This window comes from Rhizophagus irregularis, chromosome 5 (genome assembly GCF_026210795.1).
Source record: "Rhizophagus irregularis chromosome 5, complete sequence".
In the NCBI taxonomy this organism is placed as follows: domain Eukaryota; kingdom Fungi; phylum Glomeromycota; class Glomeromycetes; order Glomerales; family Glomeraceae; genus Rhizophagus; species Rhizophagus irregularis.
This window is the reverse complement of record NC_089433.1, coordinates 3,289,208-3,312,112: the sequence shown is the minus strand read 5'-3', so window position 1 is coordinate 3,312,112 and position 22,905 is coordinate 3,289,208. Positions and strand designations below refer to the sequence as shown.

At 25.9% G+C, this 22,905-nt stretch overlaps 6 protein-coding genes across 7 annotated transcripts; 3 read left to right on the top strand and 3 right to left on the bottom strand.

The window, feature by feature from the left end:
- Positions 1 to 247: 247 nt before the first annotated feature.
- Positions 248 to 1,343, bottom strand: OCT59_025249 (uncharacterized protein; the record flags this gene model as incomplete). Its single annotated transcript, XM_025321522.2, has 4 exons — positions 248 to 418; positions 501 to 652; positions 726 to 1,069; positions 1,180 to 1,343. 4 exons carry the CDS (start codon positions 1,341 to 1,343, stop codon positions 248 to 250), a joined length of 831 nt encoding a protein of 276 aa, XP_025168657.1.
- Positions 1,344 to 6,363: 5,020 nt separating this feature from the next.
- On the bottom strand, positions 6,364 to 10,631 carry OCT59_025248 (uncharacterized protein; the record flags this gene model as incomplete). The annotated part of the gene is made up of 14 exons (XM_025321521.2): positions 6,364 to 6,722; positions 6,807 to 6,954; positions 7,044 to 7,168; positions 7,238 to 7,983; positions 8,076 to 8,185; positions 8,260 to 8,358; positions 8,430 to 8,723; positions 8,798 to 8,883; positions 8,966 to 9,131; positions 9,193 to 9,282; positions 9,354 to 9,685; positions 9,762 to 10,026; positions 10,103 to 10,397; positions 10,528 to 10,631. 14 exons carry the CDS (start codon positions 10,629 to 10,631, stop codon positions 6,427 to 6,429), a joined length of 3,156 nt encoding a protein of 1,051 aa, XP_025168656.1. The 3' UTR covers positions 6,364 to 6,426.
- A 1,523-nt stretch (positions 10,632 to 12,154) lies between these two features.
- OCT59_025247 (uncharacterized protein) lies at positions 12,155 to 12,961 on the top strand (the record flags this gene model as incomplete). Its single annotated transcript, XM_025330802.2, has 3 exons — positions 12,155 to 12,494; positions 12,570 to 12,819; positions 12,886 to 12,961. 3 exons carry the CDS (start codon positions 12,155 to 12,157, stop codon positions 12,959 to 12,961), a joined length of 666 nt encoding a protein of 221 aa, XP_025168655.1.
- Positions 12,962 to 13,484: 523 nt separating this feature from the next.
- Positions 13,485 to 14,294, top strand: OCT59_025246 (uncharacterized protein; the record flags this gene model as incomplete). Its single annotated transcript, XM_025309570.2, has 3 exons — positions 13,485 to 13,815; positions 13,893 to 14,145; positions 14,219 to 14,294. The coding sequence occupies 3 exons, from the start codon at positions 13,485 to 13,487 to the stop codon at positions 14,292 to 14,294; spliced, it is 660 nt and encodes a 219-aa protein (XP_025168654.2).
- Positions 14,295 to 15,767: 1,473 nt separating this feature from the next.
- Positions 15,768 to 16,507, top strand: OCT59_025245 (uncharacterized protein; the record flags this gene model as incomplete). 2 transcript variants are annotated; one of them, XM_025327996.2, is made up of 2 exons in its annotated part: positions 15,768 to 16,170; positions 16,248 to 16,507. In XM_025327996.2, 2 exons carry the CDS (start codon positions 15,768 to 15,770, stop codon positions 16,505 to 16,507), a joined length of 663 nt encoding a protein of 220 aa, XP_025168653.2. The 2 variants fall into 2 exon arrangements, with proteins under 2 accessions (XP_025168653.2, XP_065991964.1); XM_066137173.1 differs by having other exon boundaries at positions 16,032 to 16,170.
- A 2,516-nt stretch (positions 16,508 to 19,023) lies between these two features.
- Positions 19,024 to 21,446, bottom strand: OCT59_025244 (uncharacterized protein; the record flags this gene model as incomplete). The annotated part of the gene is made up of 9 exons (XM_025321520.2): positions 19,024 to 19,373; positions 19,738 to 20,129; positions 20,342 to 20,385; positions 20,459 to 20,607; positions 20,690 to 20,780; positions 20,858 to 20,956; positions 21,038 to 21,057; positions 21,206 to 21,249; positions 21,355 to 21,446. 9 exons carry the CDS (start codon positions 21,444 to 21,446, stop codon positions 19,024 to 19,026), a joined length of 1,281 nt encoding a protein of 426 aa, XP_025168652.2.
- Positions 21,447 to 22,905: the final 1,459 nt, after the last annotated feature.

Here is a 22,905-nt window from a genome sequence, read left to right as displayed (position 1 = left end):
ATTGTGTAAATTTCTTAAAAAGTGTTTGGTGAAAAAAAAAAAATTTACGTCAATTAAAGAAAAAAATGTTTAAAATCTAAATAGATCGAATCGAAATATATATTTTTTTCTTTAATAAAAAAAATCGATAAAAGGAAAAAAAAAATAATAATAATAATTTCATTATTTTTTTTTCCTACGAAAAGAAAGTTGGAATTTTTATTTTATTATTCGAAAAAAAAAAGAATATATAAAAAAAAATAGAGATTCAAGCTAGTTTCTGGGCATATACACGATGAGATTTTAAATAGGTTCTCGTAGTTTCTGCCTCTTTAAGACAGGCTTGGATTTTCTCATCAAATTCTTGAGGCGTAATATTCATTTCTTCAGCAAGCTCTGTTCTCATGATACGACATTTTCCGGCAAAGATATCAATTGCCTAAAAAAAAAAAAGAAGAAATGATTAGTAGTAATAAGTGATTTACAAAAAAAAAATTGATTTTTTTTTAAGGAAAATTTACCAGTTTTCCGAATTCACCTCCCCATCCACCTCCAATAGGGCTATATTTTTGTTGATGATGTATATTATATAACTCTCCAGTTTCTAACAAAATCTCATCCAATTTTTCACCGATCATTCCATCAATTTTGCGAGAAGTGTTATAATTCGTAACTAATAATAAAATAAATCAACAATGTTTGAAATTTACTTTATAATATTTATAATAAAATAAAAAATTACTAACTTGAATTCGTAATTTCTCTCATAATTTGACCTTCATTTACGTAATGCTCATCCACTTCGCAATGTTCAACGAAGCCATTGGGTTTTGTCACTCTGATAATTTCCGGAATGATTTTTTCTTTCCATTCAGTAACACTAAAATCCATAAGAGCGTTTCTACAATGTACATAATCAAAGTAATTATCTTCGAAAGGTAAAGGACCAGTCAAGCTGCATTGAAGAAATGTGGAGTTTGGGGTTAAATCTTCAGGATCTTGAGGGAATATGAGTAAATCGTCGATTCCGATAAAGTGAGATAAAGGATAGTTTTTCGACATATCTATTACCCATACGCCGGTACCACATCTTTTTGAATTCAATATAAAAGATTTATAAATTAAACGTTTTTTAATGAATAAGAAAGAATGAAGTGAGAGAATATATATACTCTACATATTTATTTGTATTAGTCTTACCCAACATCGAGAACTTTAGCACCATCTTTTTGAAGGATTTCAGTGCAAGGTGCAGAATAATCTGTCGTCCATATATAACGAAACAAACCACTTTGTAAATTTAAGTAACTATAGTCTTTCGATGTTGAATTTTGGTGGTTCGTGATTACATCAGAATGTTCCATAATGATTTCTTTTTATTTTTAATTAAGGACTTTAATAAAAATATCAAGGAACCTTTTTTTATTTATAAAAGGTAAAAGGCTAGAGGAGGGGAATGGAGGTGGGGAGGGAATGAAAAAAATTCCGATGAAATAAGATATAACCACGCGAAATTGGAAAGAAAAAAAATGAAAAATAAAACATTTTTTTTGTACTTAAATAATTTTTTATAATGCAGGAATGTTTTTTTTTTTTACTGTATTTTTCCAGTAATCCCAATTTAGAAAAAAGAAATTATTTTTAATTAATAATAAAAAAATAATAATAATAGATTATATATATAATATATATATAATAAATTGAAATAAAAGAAAAGTGTATAAAAAAAAAATTTGGTTTATTTTTTTAAAGAACCAGAAAAAAAAAAAAAAAAATATTCTAAACTATTTTGAATTAAAATACATTCAATCATTTATTTTATATTTATTTGTTTTTTTTATGTGAAAAAAAAAAATTTTTTTTTTAAAAATAAGAATCCATTTTTCCATAAAACTTTTTTATTTAAAAAAGAAAAAAGAAGAAAAAAAATCCAAAACTGAAAAATTCGCCTTTTAATTTTAGATTTTTATTATTACATAATTTAAAATTTTTCGTACCCAAAAAAAATTCCGAAATTTTTTTTTTTTTTTTTTTTGTATTAGTTTCGACGATCCCAAAAAAAAAGTTAAAGGACCAACAAAAAAAAGAAATACCATGAACCGCGAAAATAATAATAATAATAATGGAGATTATGCAACAAAAAAACCAGGGTATTTTTTTTTAATATTAAAAATTCGCATCAATAAAGAAAAAATTTTTTTTTTTTTAAGAAAAAAAAAAAATCCTTAATATTTATTTATTTACTTGCATAGCATAATTTTTAATTTAGAAGGACTGATAAAATCAATTGTTATATTAGGAGGTGTGCATTCTTTTGAACTTGCAGAACTTGCAGATAAATAAAAGCCTTAGTTCCAAATAAGTGATATGCTGTACTTGGAGGCTTTTCTTTACTTGTTTCAGTATCAGAATCCGAAAATTGGATTTATAATGTTTGTCCTAATATAGGTTTATTGCATTTTCCACTTAATTCAGTAAAATTCACGAGTAAATCCTTAAAAGAATTCCTTAATTTATTTTAAATTGTTTTTTTTTTTAATCATGTCCTACCCAAAAAAAATCCGGTTACAAAACAAGACCATTATTTTATCAAACAAATAATCAATCTTCGAAATTTATTGGATACAATTTTTTTTTTTTCAATTACTTGAATTTTAACTGAAATGTTATTGAATGTACTATATTTTATTTTGACCTAGTTTCAATCAAAACCCCATAAATTATTTAATCTCAGATAAATTTTTAGATTTGACAGGTTTTTTTTTTTTAATAAACAAATGCAAAATGAAATTAAAAAAAGTAAGAGGTATGTTTTGTATTACGGTATTACCACGATGTAAAAAATTCCATATTATTCCGCACTTTTTGCACTTTTTTTTATTTTATTATTTTTTTCTTTTGTGGCGCGGTTAATTTTTAATTTTTGTGGCGCGGTACGCGTAAAAAAAAAGTTATTATTAAAATCTAATTGCATATTATAATTTTGATACCATAAACATATATATATATATATATATATGATATTACCACAAATATATGAACACCATGTTACTATATATATAATTAACAAATATTATCCCGTTGGTCCGGTTGATGGGTTGATATCCGTTGTTTCCAGCAATTAATCCAGCAATCGACCAGTAATATTTATTATACCGGGGCTAAACGGCTACACGCCTATACCATTGAAAACGGCGATAATTGTAATTTAATTTTTAAAATGGTTAATAAGAGAAGATTTGACCACAGTTACATGGCTACTTACAGTCACCTAATCATGATCAAACTAACTTGAATGAGCAGAATGGGTAAAAATATTATAAATCAAAAATATGAGGAATAATTTATTTTTTTTTTTCATTGTATAAAAAAAAAATGGGCAAATTTTTTAAAGATAATCGAATTTTTATTAATCTAAATTGTCTATAGAAAGTTCTATTGTATTCTATCGATTCTATCGGGATTTATTTGATTAACAAATCAAAAATTTAAATATACGATTGTGTGTTGCATATTATTTTGTAATCAAAAAAGTTGTTTTAGTCATATTTGGTTAACATGGTTAATATGGTTAATATAGTTCAAACTAATTTAACACCATACCTTTACTGTTCATACTATGATGAAGAATTATTTTCTTTTCACGTGTTAAATGACCTTTTCTTAGTGTAGTTTAGTGTAGCTATGAAGAACAATGCATTATTTTATTGATATTTAACTGAAACTTATCCCCGATTTCCGATCTCCGATTAGAATTTGTAAATTTGTAATATCGATGTCGATTTATCGATTTATATTTTTATTTTTTTACTCTCTCTCTTTTTCACATCGAATCCAAAAAAATTGATTTTATTATTTAAGGAAAATCTTCCCTAAATAATTATTTCGAAAAAAAGGTTGTGATGATCGAAAAATGCACAGACTTTTTATAAGTCCTAAGAAGGTTAGATCAATTTCCCAAACAAAGCGTAACTTTGTAATAAAGTTGAAAAACCTAATCTCTTAGGTTAAATTAAAATTTATTAATTATTTAATCTTTTTTTTTTTTTAATTTCACTATTTTTAATTGATGTTGAAAATCAAATTATTTAAATAAAGAAAAAAAAATTATAATCTTCAACCCACGTATAATCTTATGACAAATATTTTTGTACAATGAAAAAAAAATATATATATATTTTAAAGTTTTTTTAAACCGGGATCTCTCCGACAATAAAGAAATTTTTTTTTTTTTATGAAACATTGTCAGCGAGCCAAATATTTTTTTTTTTTTGTTTTTGTTTTTTTGACAATGAAACTCTTTTACGCCGTGTTCAAAGTAAGATTTCATTGAACTGTTTCCTCTTAAAGAGTTCATTTTTTTCTAATCTTACTAATTTTGTTTTTATTGAAAAACTTTTTGAAATAAATTTTTTTTTTTTTAAACTAGTCTTAAAAGAAAAATGACAGGGACTTTTTTGATGCACACGGGTAACTTTTTTACAGAAATCAAAATGAATATCATAATATAATACCCATCAAAAAATCCGAGGAGATCATCACAAGATTTTAAAGGATGAAAAATTTTATAAAAAAACAATATTATGAAAGAAACGAATAAATTATAAAAGAAAGAAGTGTAACCAACTTTCATTATATATTCTAAAATTCCGAATAGTTAATTATATATGGTCATGATTATATATACATAAAATTTTTTTTTGGGGGGATTGTTTTTCTTGTTTACGAAATGTATTATATAATAAAAAAAAGATGCAGGATTCCATTTAAATAAATATGTTTTTTCATTAAATGTTTTTTAATAATATTATTACCAAATACTTTTTTATTTTATTTTATTTTATTTTATTTTGTTTTATTCTTGTTTCCTTTTTTATTTATTTTATTCCTTCATTCTATTTTTTTATTCTCTTTTCCTTTTTTTCTTTTTTTCTTTTTTATTTTTTTTTATTTTTTATTTTATTCTATTCGGTTTTCCTTTTTTATTTTATTCTATTCGTTTTTTCTATTCTATTCGTTTTTCCTTTTTTTTTATCTTATTTTATTTCTTTTCCTTTTTATTTTTTATTTTATTTTTTATTTTTATTTTTTTAAAGGGTAAAAGGGTAAAAAGGTAAAAAAAGAAGTTAATCCAATACATAATGAAGACGCCATATAAATATTTGTATTATAAATAAACCGAAACCTGCAATGCTTGAGTTTAATTTTCTTTTTTTAAAAAAAAAAAAAAAAATCTTAATGAAATTAGTTTCAGGTGAGATTATCATTTTCTTAATAAAGTCGGGTACCCAGTAAAAAATGTAGGGAACGTCCCATAATTATCGAAATTCCCGGTTCGAAAAATTTATTTTCGGTTAAAAAAAAAATTTTTTTTTTTTTTTTTTTTACGTAATATATTGGGGTAAAAAAAAAAAAAAAATTATCAAAGGGTAAAATACTTTAATTATATGGTCAGGGATATTTCTAATATTAGTAAAAATAATCAAAATTATTAATCTTTATTTAATCTACAAAAATAATTATATAAAATTTTTTTGATTGGTCCTTTTTTCATTGTCATTGTAATAAAATTTTTTTTTTTTTTTTTATTACTTGTATGACTTACTATATTTATTCTAATATACCCGAAGAACAAAAAAAAAATAAAATAAAATAAAAAGGTTCATTCAACTAAATCCGCATAAAATTGATTGTTATATCATTATTATCATTATAGAATCATTATAGAATGATCAAAAAAATCTAAACTACAATGCATGAATATCATTGTGAACTAAATTACATTGAAGTATTATCGGGGTGCAGCCTTGCAGGTCTAGTGTTGAATTTCAATGTACGGCACGTGCGGCCGCACACATTTCGCACATTTTGAGTATTTGGCGCAACACAAAAAATATTTTTTTAATGCATTTCCGCATAATACCCCACATGTCAAAAAAAAAACAAAAAAAAAACAATTCTAAAATTAAGAAAAATAATATTTTTTTTATATTTTTAATTTACCAAATAAAATTCGTTAATTCAATTTTCCGATTTTTCTTAAAAAAAGAAACCTGTTATATATCTACAAATTATTTTGAACCCATATTTAACAATATTAATAATATTACTTATTAATTAATTACATTAATGCGGTAAAGCCGCACATAATATTTTGCCACATTATGTGCGCCAATTTGGCGAATTCAGCACTAAATATTTATTTTCAACTTTCCCGCGGGTTGGCGGCGTCGCGGCGATGGTGCAGTGAAAAAAAAAATATATATCGTATGATCTTTTTTACACTTTAAATTGCATGAAATTTTCGTGTTAATAGTGTGTTAATATCGCCAATTATCACGTGATTTATTGGAATTTAAAATTGATTATTGATTATTAATACATATATATATATAATATATTTATTAATTTTCTTTTATCTAAAAATTTTCACATGATATATCACTTCTATAATTTACTAATTGAATCATTAAACATTATAACGGGGGTAGGTGCGGGTCCCAATTTCATATGACTTTTCCATAATACTATATCATCAATGATTTCATTTCCTTCTTTCAATTCTAATTCCAATGTTTCATTTTCTTTATCATTTACCGATGTTTTTGATTGTGAATTTTTTTGTGATCTTAAATGTACTGATAATTTTTTGAAATTTGATGAATTTGGAATAATAAATTTGTTGTAAAATTCCAAGAAATCTTGTTTTGTAATTTTACGTATTTCTTCTACATCTGTATCATCTAAAGAAATGAGAAGAATGGGAAATCAATTTTTTAAAAAAATTATTAAACATAATTCACCGGAAAATAATCAAAGAGAGTTACCTCGATCAAATTCATAATATCCGGAACTAATATGTTGCCAATATTTCTGAGTTTCTTGACCTAAATTCTTAGGGGTTTCTAATCTCTTGACAATTAACGATTGAACTTGGTTTTGATATTCTTTCTCTGACATCTCTTCGATTATTTTCTAAAAAAAAAATGAATTTATTTTAAAGAAAAAAAAAATGACGAATTTATTTTAAAGAAAAAATTTACAAAAAGTAAAAAGGTAATTACCTGTAAACTATTTAAGAAAGCTTCAACTCTATTTTCTAAATGAACAGTATCCTTTTCACTTTGTATAATAACTCTGAATCCCATAGTTGATGCTTGTTTTTTTATCCCGCTAAAGACCAGATAACCTTAAAATAAACAAACAAATAATATTAATATCATCCTTTTCTATAAGGAAAAAAAAAAAGACAACTAACCTAATTGTTCCTTCGTTCTTAATTGATTAAAACAAGGCTCATCAGCGATTTGAGCCAATAAACTTAATCTTGCCCTCGATTCTACTTCCATTAAACCATCAACTTGAATATGATAATCAATAGCGGAATTAATATTTTCTGTATCATAAACATTTCTTTGATAAATGAATTTTTTCCCATATGGAAGTATAGCAGATCTATAACCAATTAATTGTGATGGCAAAAGAGCTTTTGGTTGAAGAATTTCTTCAACTTTTTGAGTCATTTTCATCGCATCGTCCTTTAATATATTACCATGAATTAATGATTCTATATGTAATTGACTCAACAATTCAGGATAAAACATTTTTATATCTTCAAATTTAATATCATCTAATACTTCTAATTTTTCTTCATGTGACCACACTTTTTCTTGAGTTAAATATAAAAAGTAATACGATGAATGTTGATGTGGTGAATCTAATAAAGAATTTTTATAATCTCTTTGAAGGTATTCTTTGATTAATGAAAATCTTTCAGAATCCACTTCAAAATTTTTCATTATAATCAATATTTTTTCTAATAAAACTTGCATTTTGTCACTATAACCATCGATTGTTAATAACAATCCATTAAAATGAGTATAAAGATCATAACTTAACCCTGCAATTTCAGCATTATATGAATATTCTGTTAAAGCATCCTTAATTAAATCTACATATAATCGAGCCTTAACACTATTCAATGGTGTAACGTAAGAGAATGGGCTACGAGGAGAGAAAGAGATTAGAATTAAATCATCTATTTTAAAGGATATATGACAAAAAGAAAAAAAAAATTTAAGAAAAACAAGAAAAACCTTTTCAATATAAAATAGACGTTAGCTTTTGGTACCCAAAAGGTATCGTCTTTTTTATGCCATAATCGGCTAGTTACAGTATTATTGATTAAATTCGGTCTCTTGGCAGGCTGATAAAGGTGAAATATTAAAATATTTTCTTAATCAATATAATGTCGTAAATTTATCGTTAAAGTAACCATACCGTTGCAACTTCCGTCTTGTGTGTTTCAAAGTTGGTTGGAATAAATTCATTCGGTAAAGTCATTTTTAATTCGGGGTTTAACTCAATATTCTTCAAAGCCTATATAAATAAATAAAAAAGATGAATTTTTTTTATACATATTATAATATATATTATACATCTAAATCTACCTGAAGTAATCCATAACTTAAAGGTTCAACTTTATATTCAGTTCCATACCATTTTTCTTTTTGATCTAATCCAGTAAAAGTTTGACTAACTAATTCAAGAAAGAAATTATCAGGGCGAAGCCATTCAAGAGATTCTTCAATTAATTTTGGATCATATTCTCTAATCAAATATGGTCCACTAAGAACCCATTCTCTTGGATATGGTGTTTGTATCGTATTGGATAACCTTGAAACATATCGTGATGGTGATGATTTCTCTTTAAACCTAAATGAAATTTCATTAAGTTTTTCAACCTGTCAATGCATTTAAGGATCAGATTAAAAATATTTCGAAGAAACTAAATGAAGTCATAATAAATATAATTTACTTCACGAAAACTCCACTCTTGCACTCCGATCTGTTTCAACATTTCAATATATTGAAACACATGTAAAATTACATTTTCACGATTATCTACATAAAAATCCAGTAAATTAATTAGTAAAAAAACCATTATCTCGAGAAATCAATCCTCATAAATAGAAAAATACCTTACCCAAACCTGATTCAGTAAGATCTATCGAAATTCTGAAAAATTCAAAGCCAACTCCTCCATGGCTTGGACCAGCACTTAAATAATTTGCCCAACCTTTCTTTTTCAGTAAAGATAATATTGAACCCACTCCTTCATGTCCAATTAAGTGAGATAAATATCTTCCAGGCTACAATATATTATTAATAAATTTCTTTACTTGGTGGCAAAAAAAAAACATTGTTACATACCTGAACGCGATATAGTAAACTTTGATCTGGAAATGGGAATGTCATTTCTAAGCTACGAATATCCCTCACAGGTTTAACAAGAACTTGCCTCTATAATTTAAATATAATTATTTAAATTAATTAAAAAAGAAGAAAAAATTATTTTATGACCTTATACTTACCATCAATTCGTTTTTAGTTAATGGATGACCTTCAAAAGTAGGTACCGGAATACTTTTGTTTTTAACAGTAGAAAATTTCTCAATAACCCATTGAGAAAGCTGATCTAAAGGTTCTTTACCAAGTACGACTAATTTCATAATATTAGCGGAATAATATTTATCATGAAATTTTAATAATTCATCTCTAATGTTTAATCCTTGTTTCTCTGGATTTTCTTTTAGTGTCACTAAATTTCCTGTACCAAAACGACAATAAGGATGATTGGGGTTTGATAGTGATTTTTCTAATTGATAACATCTCCAATCATCTGATTGTAGGTTTTTCTTATTCTCTAAAGTCGAGAAATGTTTTGTTAATATTTTTTATCTAACTAAAGGAAAATGAAGAAGCGGATATGAAAAAGATACCAGAATCAACTGCACGAATTTCTCTGTCAGTACAACTAGGATCAAATAATGGCGCAATAAAAAATTGGGCGAATCTATCTAAAGCGCCTTCCAAATATTCAGGTCCAACTTCAAAATAATAATTTGTGGAATCAGATGCAGTGTAAGCATTAGAATGTCCACTATGCTTTGATAAATAATCACTGTATTCATTTTCTTTTGGATACTTTTCGCTTCCCATAAATAACAAATGTTCACAAAAATGGGCAAGTCCTAATAATTCATCCTATAAAAAAGAAATTTTTTCAACAAGAAATTTTGAAGCATTATTAGAAAAATTTTTATTTCTGAATATCTCTTACCGGATCACATAAATTACCAATATGAACGTCTAAAGCAGCACTTGATTTATCAGTTTTAGCGTCGTGAATAAGTAAAGCTTCTAATTCATTACTCAATCTAATAAGTCTATAAGATCTTTCATCATTATCAGACTTTTCTACGGGAACTGATAATACCGCATGACTTCCATCTGATGAGATGGTAAAATTTGGTGGAAGGTTATTAAACGATGATGTTGCCATTGTTCTTGCTTTATTGTTGAAGACTGTTTGAAATCGAAAACTGTTTGAGAAAACAAAAACTGGAGTATGTTGCCTAAAAAATAATAAAATGAAGAATATTATATTAAAATTTAAAGGAGTTTTAATTTCAAATTTTACAAAAAAAATTTATTAAAAAAGTTGAGAGAAAAAAAAAATTATAAATAATAAATCTATATACTTACGATAAATTATAAACAAATGAACTGTTTAAAGTTGCTACAAGGTTAGAAGGGAAAGATATTGAATTAACAAAACGTCTGTTTCTATTTAATAATCTAAAAATCATCAAAAAGTACAAAATACGTAATCCGAGAAGAAAATTACGTTGATCAATGATGGATTGTTTTCTTAACACTCCAGATGATTTACAATCACATGATTTTCGTTGTGACAACAGATGATGATTAGATAAACACACTAGACCATTAGAAGGTTGCTGCAAATATTTCGCCAAAGGTCATGTGGGCCGCTTTACTAGTCATCCACGACAGGTAATTTGAAATTTACAAAGGTCAATTGAATAGTATTATATTTCTATTTTACAATTCAGAACTAAATTCTTTGACAATTAGTCAATATGATTGGTTTATTGTCTCATTAGGTTAACACATTGATACTTTAGCGCTTCTTGCGCATTTATTTCAGATCTAATATCCCAGTAATATACAATTGTACCTACTGTTTTGACACATTATCTTAAAGTAATATTCGTAATTCATGGTTTAACCTCTTTCTCACAGAAAAAAAATATTATTTGTTAATGCTTGTAATAAAAATACGTTTAATCGATTAAATTTACATTTTTGCGTAATTAAATTCTATAATGTTCAATTGAATATAAGGCCGTTCCGTTTGTTTAACGTCCAGATTTCCTGAAAAGTTTGAGGGTCTTCATTTAAACAAACTAAATGAAATATACATTATAAAACTTTGAAAATTTTGGGAAAATTCAATTTAAATTAGGGGGTATTTAAACATACTATATGTTGTTTCATGTTTAGATTTTTTAAAAAAATAGAGGGGGACGGAGTACGTTAAACCAGTGATGTGCTCTTGAAGATTGGAAGCACTATTGGAAGCACTTTTGGAGGCTTAAAATAATATAAAAAAGTGTGTTAAAATCAAATTCGTACGGAAGAGGTATGACCTCTGTCAATTTGAGTCACCTGATTTTTTTTTTAAATAATCACAGTTCGTAATATACAAGGTATCGACGGTATCGTACTATTGGTACATTCGAAGGCCAATTTCTTTCTTAATCCCTATTCGGCTGAACAATTGAATAATAACACTTATGATTTATAAATAACTTTTTTTTTTTCTGTTCCCCCTGATTCTGAATATTAACAATAACATGATTAACATGATTAACATGATTAACACAAATTTTTTACATATTTAGTATGTCATCGTTGGCTGAAACGAGAAAAATCTTTTTTTAGCCAAATATGATTAAATGACATTCACATAATAATTTGTTCAATAATCAAAATTTACTAAATTCAGAATTAATGTTTTTGTTCCCAGATTTAATTATTATTAACCTTATTAGAAACACAAACTACGGATTTCATTCTTAAACGACAAATTTAGATTCAATAAACTTTTTTATAATTTTGATATGGTTATTGTTACTAAGATTTGTTGATTTAATATTTTGAGAGGGGATTGAGACTCTTATAAATAATGTGGATTTTTTTTAAAAAAAAAAAAAAATTAGGGAATTAATTTCATAAAATTTTATTTATTTAAAACTATTAAAACTATTAGAGCACTTTTTTTTCCCACCCAGAATTATTAACAAATAAAATGGCTATTATAAAGAAAATTGAGTGTCAAGTTTGTTTTGAATTTTGTTCAAAATCTTCATTCCCTAAAATTACCTCTAATTGCAATCATAAATTAAATATTTGTAAATCATGTGTTAGCAAGCATATTGCATCTCAATTAGACAGTAAAATAGAAAGAATTAATTGTCCATTTGATAGATGTGATCGAAAATTTAATAATGATGATATAAAAAATATTAGCGAAGAGTTATTTGAAAGATTTGATATTTTAATTCTTCGTCAAACATTGAGCAAAATGCCAGAATTTAGATGGTGTAAAAATCCCAAATGTGAATCTGGTCAAATTCACTTTGAAGAAGGTATGTATATTGAAGAAAAAAATTCTTAATTATTAATATTTATAAGAAATAATTTTTTGTTTTTAATTTACTCAGATGATGCACCTATAATGACGTGCCAAGCTTGTGGTCAAAAATCATGTTATACTCATGATATTCCTTGGCATGAAGATTTATCTTGTTCTAATTATGAGGTAAATAAACAAGGTAATGACGAAGAAACTCAAGATTTACTCGAGAAAGAAACCAAACCATGTCCAAAATGTGGAATAAGAATCACTAAGGACGAAGGGTGTGATCATATGACTTGCAGTATTAGGACCTGTGAACACGAATTTTGTTGGTTGTAAGTATTCTCATAAACATTTTACTAGTATCTATTTTGTTTTTAATTGGTCTCATAATTTTGTAGGTGTTTTGCTGATTATGAAGAGATTAGACAACATGGAAATACGTCTCATGAACCTACGTGCAAATTTTATGCTTAAAATGTAAAAGTATATAATAAATAGTTATTGGATGGGGGAAGGAGATATCGGTCCTCGACGATATCCCCCATCCAATAACTGAGTTATAGTTCGGTCATTAGGAATACTGCGGCGACTTATAGGAATTAATGCTACTAATAACGATTTCAATATTGGTTAAAATCCCGCATATTCCTAATCGACTGAACAAAGTATATAATTAATTAATTATTATTTATTAAATACTGTAAATTAAACTTAAATAAATCAGTTCTATATGTTTGTGTAAAGTATTTTCAATAAATTTCCAAACACGTGATAGTACAATGTTTAATAAACCGTTAACAATCAAAATGAAACTTTTCCCGAACTCACCCGTAGCAAATTTATAAATTAGGCATTTTATGTATATAAAAGGATAAGGATAATGATAATTGACTCATACCAACCGAACCATCTTTTTTTTTTTGTGTATGCCAATCTATAAAGTAGTTTTTTTCCTCCCTTTCTCTAATTGCTAACTAAATAATAGATATTCTTTACAATGAAAATTGAATGTCAAATTTGTTTTGAATATCATCCAAAAACTTTATTCACTAAAATTACTGTGAATTGTAATCATGGATCAAATATTTGTAAATTATGCATTAATAAGCATATTACAATTAAATTAGATAGTCAAAGTGATATAAAAATCAATTGTCCATTTAATAAATGTAATCAAATTATACAAATTAATGATATAAGAAAGATTAATAAAAAATTATATGAAAGATATAATACTTTATTGCTTCATCAAACGTTAAGCAAAATCCCAGAATTTAGATGGTGTAAAAATTCTGGATGTAATTCTGGTCAAATTCATTTTGGAGGAGGTAAAGATAATTTTTAATTTTATCTTTTTATTAGGAAAGGAAAAAAAAAAATTTAAATAAATCTTAATTTTATACAGATGATGCTCCTATAATGACTTGTCAAGCTTGTAAACAAAAATTTTGTTACACTCACGATATTCCTTGGCATGAGGATTCAACTTGTTCTAATTACGAACTTATTATCAGACAAGGTAATGACAAAGCAACTCAAGATTTACTCGAAAAAGAAACAAAACCATGTCCAAAATGTGGAATAAGAATCATGAAGGAAGATGGGTGTGATCATATGGCTTGCAAAATTAGGACTTGTAAATACGAATTTTGTTGGTTGTAAGTATTTCTTTTAAACATTTTACTATTTTGTTTTTAATTAATCTCATTTGATACTGGTTATTTTGTATAGATGCTTTGCTGATTATAATGATATTAGGAAACATGGAAATACTTCTCATAAGACTACATGTAAATATTATGCGTAATACGTAATATTAATTGAATTTTGATAATGAGAATTTTTTATATTTCACAAACATAAAACATAAATAACAATGAATTGATTACCTTTTACCATAATTAATACAAAATTAATGTTCTTTAATGTCAGTTTATTGGATTATATTTGCACTAATCAGACATTCTTTTTAACTTAGTTTAAATATATAAAATCCAAAATTTATCAAGTTGGGTTCTCTTTATTTCAAAATGTTGGTATCGCGTGATATGCAAGTAATGTTCGTTAAGTAATATTGCTAACGTCAGTTCGGTCTGACTTGAGGCTAAAGCGCTAAAGTCAAACCAAACTGTTGCTAAAAAAATCAAGTTGAACGGGATTGAGCCATTATCTTGAAAGTACAAGTCAGACCAAACTAAATCGGATTGCGAAGCGCTTAAACTGTAAAGTATGTAAAGCCGATGAGTTGATGAGATCTATTATATATTATTTTGTTTCTGTATATTAAATTTTGCTTTATATTTAATTTCTATCGTTATATTATAGTCAGTAAAGCTGTAGAAAATTTAACGCATAAATAGCTTTATTATAAAAAAGAATAATTATACGACAAAACATTTTTTGAGAGCATCTCAAGGAGGCTTTGTTAAAATTTTATAATAATATTACGACCTTATACTATAAAATTTCTTTTGGTCGGGTAATTTTCTATTCGTACATCTTTTTTGACACTTTTTTCACCATCAGAATTTTTTGTATTAGATATAAATCCTTCTATCCGTAATTATTACGTAAAAAAGAAATTAAAAATTTAATATTCTAAGATAGAGTATAAATATTTTAAAAATTGGAAATTTATCTAAATGTTTTTAAATTACTAAATTAACAAAAATCGCTCCACCATAAAATTCAGGATAAAGGAATTACTTTTTTAGCTATTACCTATCATTGAGATAGAATATCAAAGTCACGAGTAATTACAAATTAGAAGGCTTCTTTTGTTAAATGATTTAACGTCATTATACTATCAGCATTTTCTCAATTCCATATGACGTATCACAGTCATTACAATGAATTCGCAATATTTAAATTTTGTGTTACGTGTATTTTATGTTAGTTTTAGCTTTTATTTTACGATAGTTTGTGCATATCAAGAAATTTTGAAACTTTGGAACTTTATTATTGTTGTTATTTTTCAGTTGAAATGTTTATTAACGTTCTGATTTCTTCTATAAGTACTTCCTATATAAACATTATCATAGCAGCACGAAAATGAAGTTATGAAACTTTATATTTCTTCAAATTAGCATGATGAGCATCCTTAACTTTTTAGACTAGTGTCGGCTGTCTCGCAATGTCAGTTAAGATTAGCCAATATTGGTCATTTCTTGAATTACCCATGTATTTATTATATGATTGACTCAATTGATGTAAAAGAAAAAAAAAATAATTTTTTTTTTTTGACAGATCCAAATATCTAAATAATAATAATAAAAAAAAGATGAGATTACTTAAATTACCCAAGTTCAACGGATTTTCTCACTTTTCAAATAATAATTCTTTTACCACGACAAAAAAAATTGAATGTATTATCTGTCTTAAATCACAACCAAAATCTTTATTTCGTAAAATTACAACAAATTGTAATCACGAATTAAATATTTGCAAATTATGTGTTAATAAGTATATAACAGTTCAATTGGATTATAGAGTTGAAATAAATTGTCCATTTAATGAATGTCAACAAGAAATTCAATATAATGATATGAAAGAAATCGCTAATAAAAAAATATTTGAAAGATATGATAAAATATTGTTATATCAAGAATTAAGAGAAATTCCAGAGTTTAGATGGTGTAAAAATCCCAGATGTAATTTTGGTCAAATTTATATTATTGAAGGAGGTAACAACGAAATTTTTTATTTTATTATATACTGTATATAACATATATTGATTTATGTTCTTTTATTATTTATTCAGAATGTGAACCTAAAATTACTTGTGAAGCTTGTGGAAAAGAATCATGTTATAATCATGACATCCCTTGGCATCAGGGTTTAACTTGTACTGAATTTGATACAAAAATCGATGAGAACAAAGTGGACAAAGCAACTCAAAAATATATTGATAAAAAAACTCAACCATGTCCCTCTTGTGGAGTAAGAATTATTAAGAATGGAGGGTGTAACCAAGTTCGGTGTGGAATTCGAAGTTGTGATCATTTTTTCACTTGGAAGTAAGGATCAAAATATTTTTTTTTGTTAAATGAATTTTTATTGACGAAGTTGTCTTCACGTGTCAATTGGGTCATTTCGACAAATGACCCATATACTAATTAACTCTTAAATTTTTTAAAGGGATTGACGTCCCTAGTGTAATGGCCTAGTGCGTCGTAATTAATTGATTATTTTTTCTAATTTTCTTATGACAGTACTTATGACAGTAGATATTATCAATTTTATTGAATATCGTTATACCTAAGAAGAAAATATTCTTAATGATAAGTAGTTTAATGTTAAGTATAATTTCTTTCTGATTTAAACCTGAAGATGGCATATATTGTATTTATACTTTTTTGCAAAGAAAATTGATGAATGATTCTATGATATGATAGAGTCCATTAATTAGCCATTAATAAAGTTTTTAATTGTTATTATGATACGGGATAATAAACTTATTATTTTATATTTCATAAATTTATTCCACGCACGATCGTCATCTATAGATGTAGATAAATACAACAATTTCATCATAAAATCATTCCATGAAATACTTTATACCTTTGCATCTCTTAAATTTGTCATTTTTGAAATTTTTCAACGTTTACGAAACAAGAAATTATTCCTTTCGGTCACAGCATTTTTATAATATCTGATGAACGGTTTATTGGGCAAACCTTTAATTTTTTTTTCGAACAAATAAAAAAACATTTACAGATCCAAATCACCCAAATTTGGAATAAAAAAAAAATGAATGTGATTATTCTTTTTTAAAGAGAACGTTGTCTATCAATTTATTTATTTATTTATTTTTATCTATCTTTATTGTTATAAAAATTAATTAAAAAGTACAAAATAAGAAGATTTTGATTATTATTTACGTTGATCAAAGGATCAACATGTAAATTATTATATAAACCCCAACTTTTTGACTTAGTATTAGCAGTTCCTTTTCTTTAGCAGTTCCTTTCAGATTCTTTTAATCTCTTTTAATTCTTTTAATAAAAACTATCATTTTAATTATTATAATTATTTTATAATGTTCTGACGAAATTTTATGACTATATTATTTTACATTTAATAAATAACTGTGTTATAATGACATATTCTTACATAATAAAGAATAAACCTTTTATTAAATTATAAATTTTATGACTTTATGAGAGAGATGAAATTCTTGTGGCGACAGAGTGGCAGAAGCTGTCGTTGCAGTATAATTTTATAATAAAGTATGGTATCCTATAGGAACATGATATACAGTACAATGTTCAAGCCATGCCGAAATATTACGGCCAATTCGGCATTACACCGATGTAACACTGGTGTAATATTAATCTTTGAATCTTTGAACAAACAAAATTTGGTGTAATAGATTTCACTATTACGCCGCCTAAACTCCGAATTATCCGGAATAATTACGCCCTCATGCATAGGATCATGATGCTAACCATTTTGCTCATATTCGGCATGTTCACGTCTTATCGCCTGATATCATTCATTGCCGGATATTATATGCATAGAGACTACAATTAACGATATAAGAAAAATAAGGTAAATGAAGCAATTAGTGAAATTATCCATCAAACAATCCTTAACATTGATGTAATTGTCTAATTTATGTAAGGTTAACGAACTCGCTTTATTTGTCCAACACGTGTCATTTAATCAACAAATATTTCTCGAATCTCGATATAATGATCTATAATCTTAAAAACGAATTTGAAATGTAAACCATTATTAGACACTTTGTTATTCAATATTACGAATGATATTTGTCACGTGCACTACGTAGCCAAAGCCGCGTCTTAGCCGGCTCAGTCAAGCTATTTAATATTGACGCCTTTGCCAGTCTCGTAGCAAATATCAACCTAGTCATTTTTCATCGCTGCCAGAGATACTTATATTTGTATTGTATTTTTTTTGTCTATTAATATGAAAAGTACTGTATTTTTTTTAAAGAAGAAACTTCATTATAGTAATGAGTACAAATTTACAAATTGAAAAAATTGTTGTTTCTTGTTATCAAAAATTCAACCACTACGCCGAACGCTTTTTTTTTATTTGTATTGAGAAGTATCAAAAAAATTTCCTTTTCTTTCTTTTTTTTTTAACTTATAAAATTACAATAAAAAAGATTCGCATACAATATCATTAAAATTTACAAAAGAAAAAAATTAACTATGAAAAGAAAAAAAAAGAAGAATGAAAAAATAAATACAAAAAAAACTAAAATACAATAATTTACTAATGCTATATACTGTAATTTAATAATATTGCTTTTACAAATCTTAATTTTCATATAAAGTACAAAAATGGAATCCTTAAGGGGAAAAAAATATTATAAAAAAAATTAATAATAATAAAATTTAAAAAAAAAAATGTAAAACGATTTAAAATAATAAAAAAAAAAGAAAAAAAAAGAATTTTTTTTTCTTTACTCTTAAAAAAAATTTCTCAACCCAAAAACAAATAAAAAAAAAAATAATAATAATAAAAAATTAATTAATTAATTAATAAAAAAAAACACTTATAATTTTTTATAAATTCGAAATTTCTTCTCCACCATTCATATCAACTTCATAAACTTTATTGTCCCCTTTATTCCCAGCATCATCAATTTTATATCTTTCATTACTATCAAATCGTTTTAAATCTATTATATCAGTAGTGGTATCTTCATTTGTTGAAGTGGATGTTACAAGAGTTACAGAATTTGTACTAGAATTCGCTCGTTGATGCTGGAAGAAAGGTTGATTGAATTGAGAAGGTGGATTATTACTTTCTTGTTGGCCTTCCTCTATTTCTAAGTTATATGTAACTAATTTATTATGTGAATATTCGTTCATGAGATATAAAGCACAATTGCACATTCCTCCGAGGTTAAATGCTAATAAAATAACAAAAGAATTAGATAATATTTAGATAAGGCCAAAGAAATAAAATTATTCGTTTCTCATGAAAAAAAATTGCTAAATTTGACCCGGCCGCCCGGAAAAAAAATTATTTTTTAATAAAAATTTAGCCGATTCCTAGAAGTTGATTGGTTGATTTAATAAATTTTTGCCCGGGTCACCGGGTGGAAAAAAAAATTATTTTTTTATGATTATGATTGGTCAAAACTAAAATCACATGACTAAATAAAATATCTTTTTTTAACATTTACATGACCCGCCCGGTTATGAGAAACGAATAATTTTATTTACTTGGCCTAATATCGAAATAAAAAAAATATTCTTGTGAACGATACATACCAATAACTGTAGAAAGATCTACCCACAAAGCTTCCTCATATTCAAGCATAATACATATACCAAATAGTAATAAAGGAATCCATTTCATAAATATTAAAACATAAAGTAAGATTTTTCTTGTAGCTTGTCTTTCCAATCTATTTCGTCTATCGATTCTACCAGCAGAATCTGATAATTCTTCTCGATCGACATTAAATATTGTTTGTAATGTTTTAAAATAACAATAACATGCTATGATGAAAGATATAGTAAATACTGCATATACGCCAATTATTAATGTACTCGTGGAATTTGTTGTAGTGGTCAAACACCAAAATTTTGATGCCCCTAAAGAAGGTATTGATGGAATTGATAATACTAATGACAATATGATAACCCACGAAAAAATTTTCCTAAAAAAAAAAATTTCCTTTTAATTAAAGTAAAATATGTCATATAAAAAAAATACCGTATTTTGCGGTAAGTAAGCACCCCCCGAAAGTAAGCACCCCTGGCCAGAATTATGGCGATTTTGGCCAAAATTATGAGGATCTTGGCCGGCATCAAGTGCAAAAATGGGGTGCTTATATACCGCAAAATACGGTAATATGGATTTTTTACTTACCAATCATATTTTCCAAGATCTGTTGCTTTGCTTTTTACAACTCTCTAAATATAAAACGATCGAATGTTATAAATTTTACTCAGGGTCATTACAAATTAATTATGTATAGAAACTTACCAAATAAGTGACGAATGCAATACTACTCATTAAGACCATATTAAAATTTATTTGAAGGAATAATAGATAGGCGAGTACTTTACAGGTTATTTCGGGAATTATATCGTGATAAATTAGTGAATGAAAAAAATTCGGTATGAAAATAGGATCTATATAAATAAGAAATGAAAGAAGGAAATAAATATATAATTAATTGGTTTTTTATAATATTAAAATTTTTGTTTTACTAACATTGGCATATGTCTGAAATGCTGAGATATAAAGGAACTCGACTTGATATTGATAAAGAACTTGCGCGCCATTTCATAAATGCTGAATAAATCTATTCAAAATCAAAATAATAATCAATATTAAGTTTTCGTTCATAATTTCGGAAATAAACGATGATTTAATACATACAACAAAAGCGCAAGCTATTAAATTGACATGACCTAAAACGATAGCAGTAATATTAATAATAGAATGGTCATCAAGCATTTCAGGCTTTATACCGACATTCTGTTGATCAGACAAAAAACATGAGATTAAAATTTGTAACATTCAAATCGGTTTTATTATAAAATTCATTTTTTCTCTTACATCTGTACTTTGTGTCTTTACTAAGGAAAAATTCAATAATATTATCGTTAGAATTAAAAAAAAATTTCTTATTATCGATAAAAAGTTATACATTGCATAATCATATATTAGGATGAAAAAGACGAAATAAACGAGAAATAGTAAATAAAATAAAATAAAAATACAAACTGGATAAAAGAATGAATATTTTAAAAATAATGAAAAAATAATGTCTGAATTTTGCGATTCAAGACGTCACAAGAAGACAAATTAGTACTTAAGGAGAGAAGGAAAAAAGAGAAAATATAGGGATCTAAGGAGAATAAAATAGGAATTACGCACAAAAGAGGAAATGCGCGATCGAATTTGTCTTATGTCTTTCCCAAAGAAAGTAGTGGAGGGATAAGAAAGTTACAAAAGAAATTTTCATAGTATTTATATATGAATCAAAAAAAAAAAAAATTGTACCAAAAAAAGGATCACAGGTCGAAGAAAAAAAATCTTCGTATGCATAGACATGCAGCTAAATATATGTATACTATATACTATATAATAAATTTACAGTCAACTCTTCTTATAACGAATTTTGATATAACGAATTTTACAATATAACGGATCTTCAGTATGGTACAGATTTTAACATATGAAAAAAATCTCATTATACCGAATTTTACTAATTAAATGCCGTATACCGTTTAACGAAGTAAATTTTATAAACCGTATATGAAAAATGCCCCTTTTAACAACGAATTTTCTTTTATAACGAATTTTTTTTCAATATAACGAAGATATTTTGTGTAACTTGCGTTTTGATACAATTATTATACGACAATATACCATAATATACAAAAATTTTCCGGGTTATACCAGATTTTCCCATCATATTAACGAATATTCCTATAACGAAGGCCTGATCAACCCGGACGCCAACTTCGTTATATTAAGAGTTGACTGTATATATTTTATCTATTCTTATTACATACATATATATATATATATTACCCTATTATTGGTTATACTTTTTTTTTTTTCAAATAGGGCAAAGAAAAAACCATTTTTAATCGGGGAGATACGAAGTGCATGCGCAGTTAGTAATAACCATTTCAGCTATTCCAATTATTACGAGATTTTTCAAATTTTTTCAATTTATCCGTGAGCGATCGATAATCATTATCAAATATAAATATGTATTAGCTTCATGCTTGGCTTTGTTTTTTATGTAAAAGAAAAAAAAAAAAGATGACCAGAATCTTAAAATACTAGAACTTTAAATAAGAAAATCTTTACCTTTTGAGAATCAAGAGATAATAATATTCGATTTTTCTATTCGGTTCAAACGTTTCGTTTACTTTGGTTATATTGAAATTTATAAATAATTTCATAAAGACTTTCTCGAGCTAAGCCAACAACCTTTTTTTCTTAAAAAGAATAAATTTACGTAAAATTCTCATGAAAATAGTTAAATTTTTTCTTTAAACGTAATCTTTAAAATTTCAATATGCATAATCTACAACCTTCTTGAGTAAACTTTGATAGATAACAGTTAATAAACAAAGAAAATGAAACTTTCTTTATAAGAACTCAAAAAAAAAAAAAAAGAAGAAGGTTATGCTTCCTAATGAACCCAATGAAACCCAGAAAGAAAATCTTTGTTTGAATATGTTGAAAAAAAACGTCATAACCTTAATATATTTAAAATTAAAAATTTTAAATAAATACAACCAACCCACGTAAAAAGAACACACATATGGAAAATGGCGGCTTAAAAAAAAAAAAAAAAAAAAAATATAAGTTCTAATCTTTTAAGTCAATTAATTTATTCAATCATATAAAAAAATAATTGCATTCATTTGAATTTATGATACAATTCTTAAAATAAAAAAAAGTAA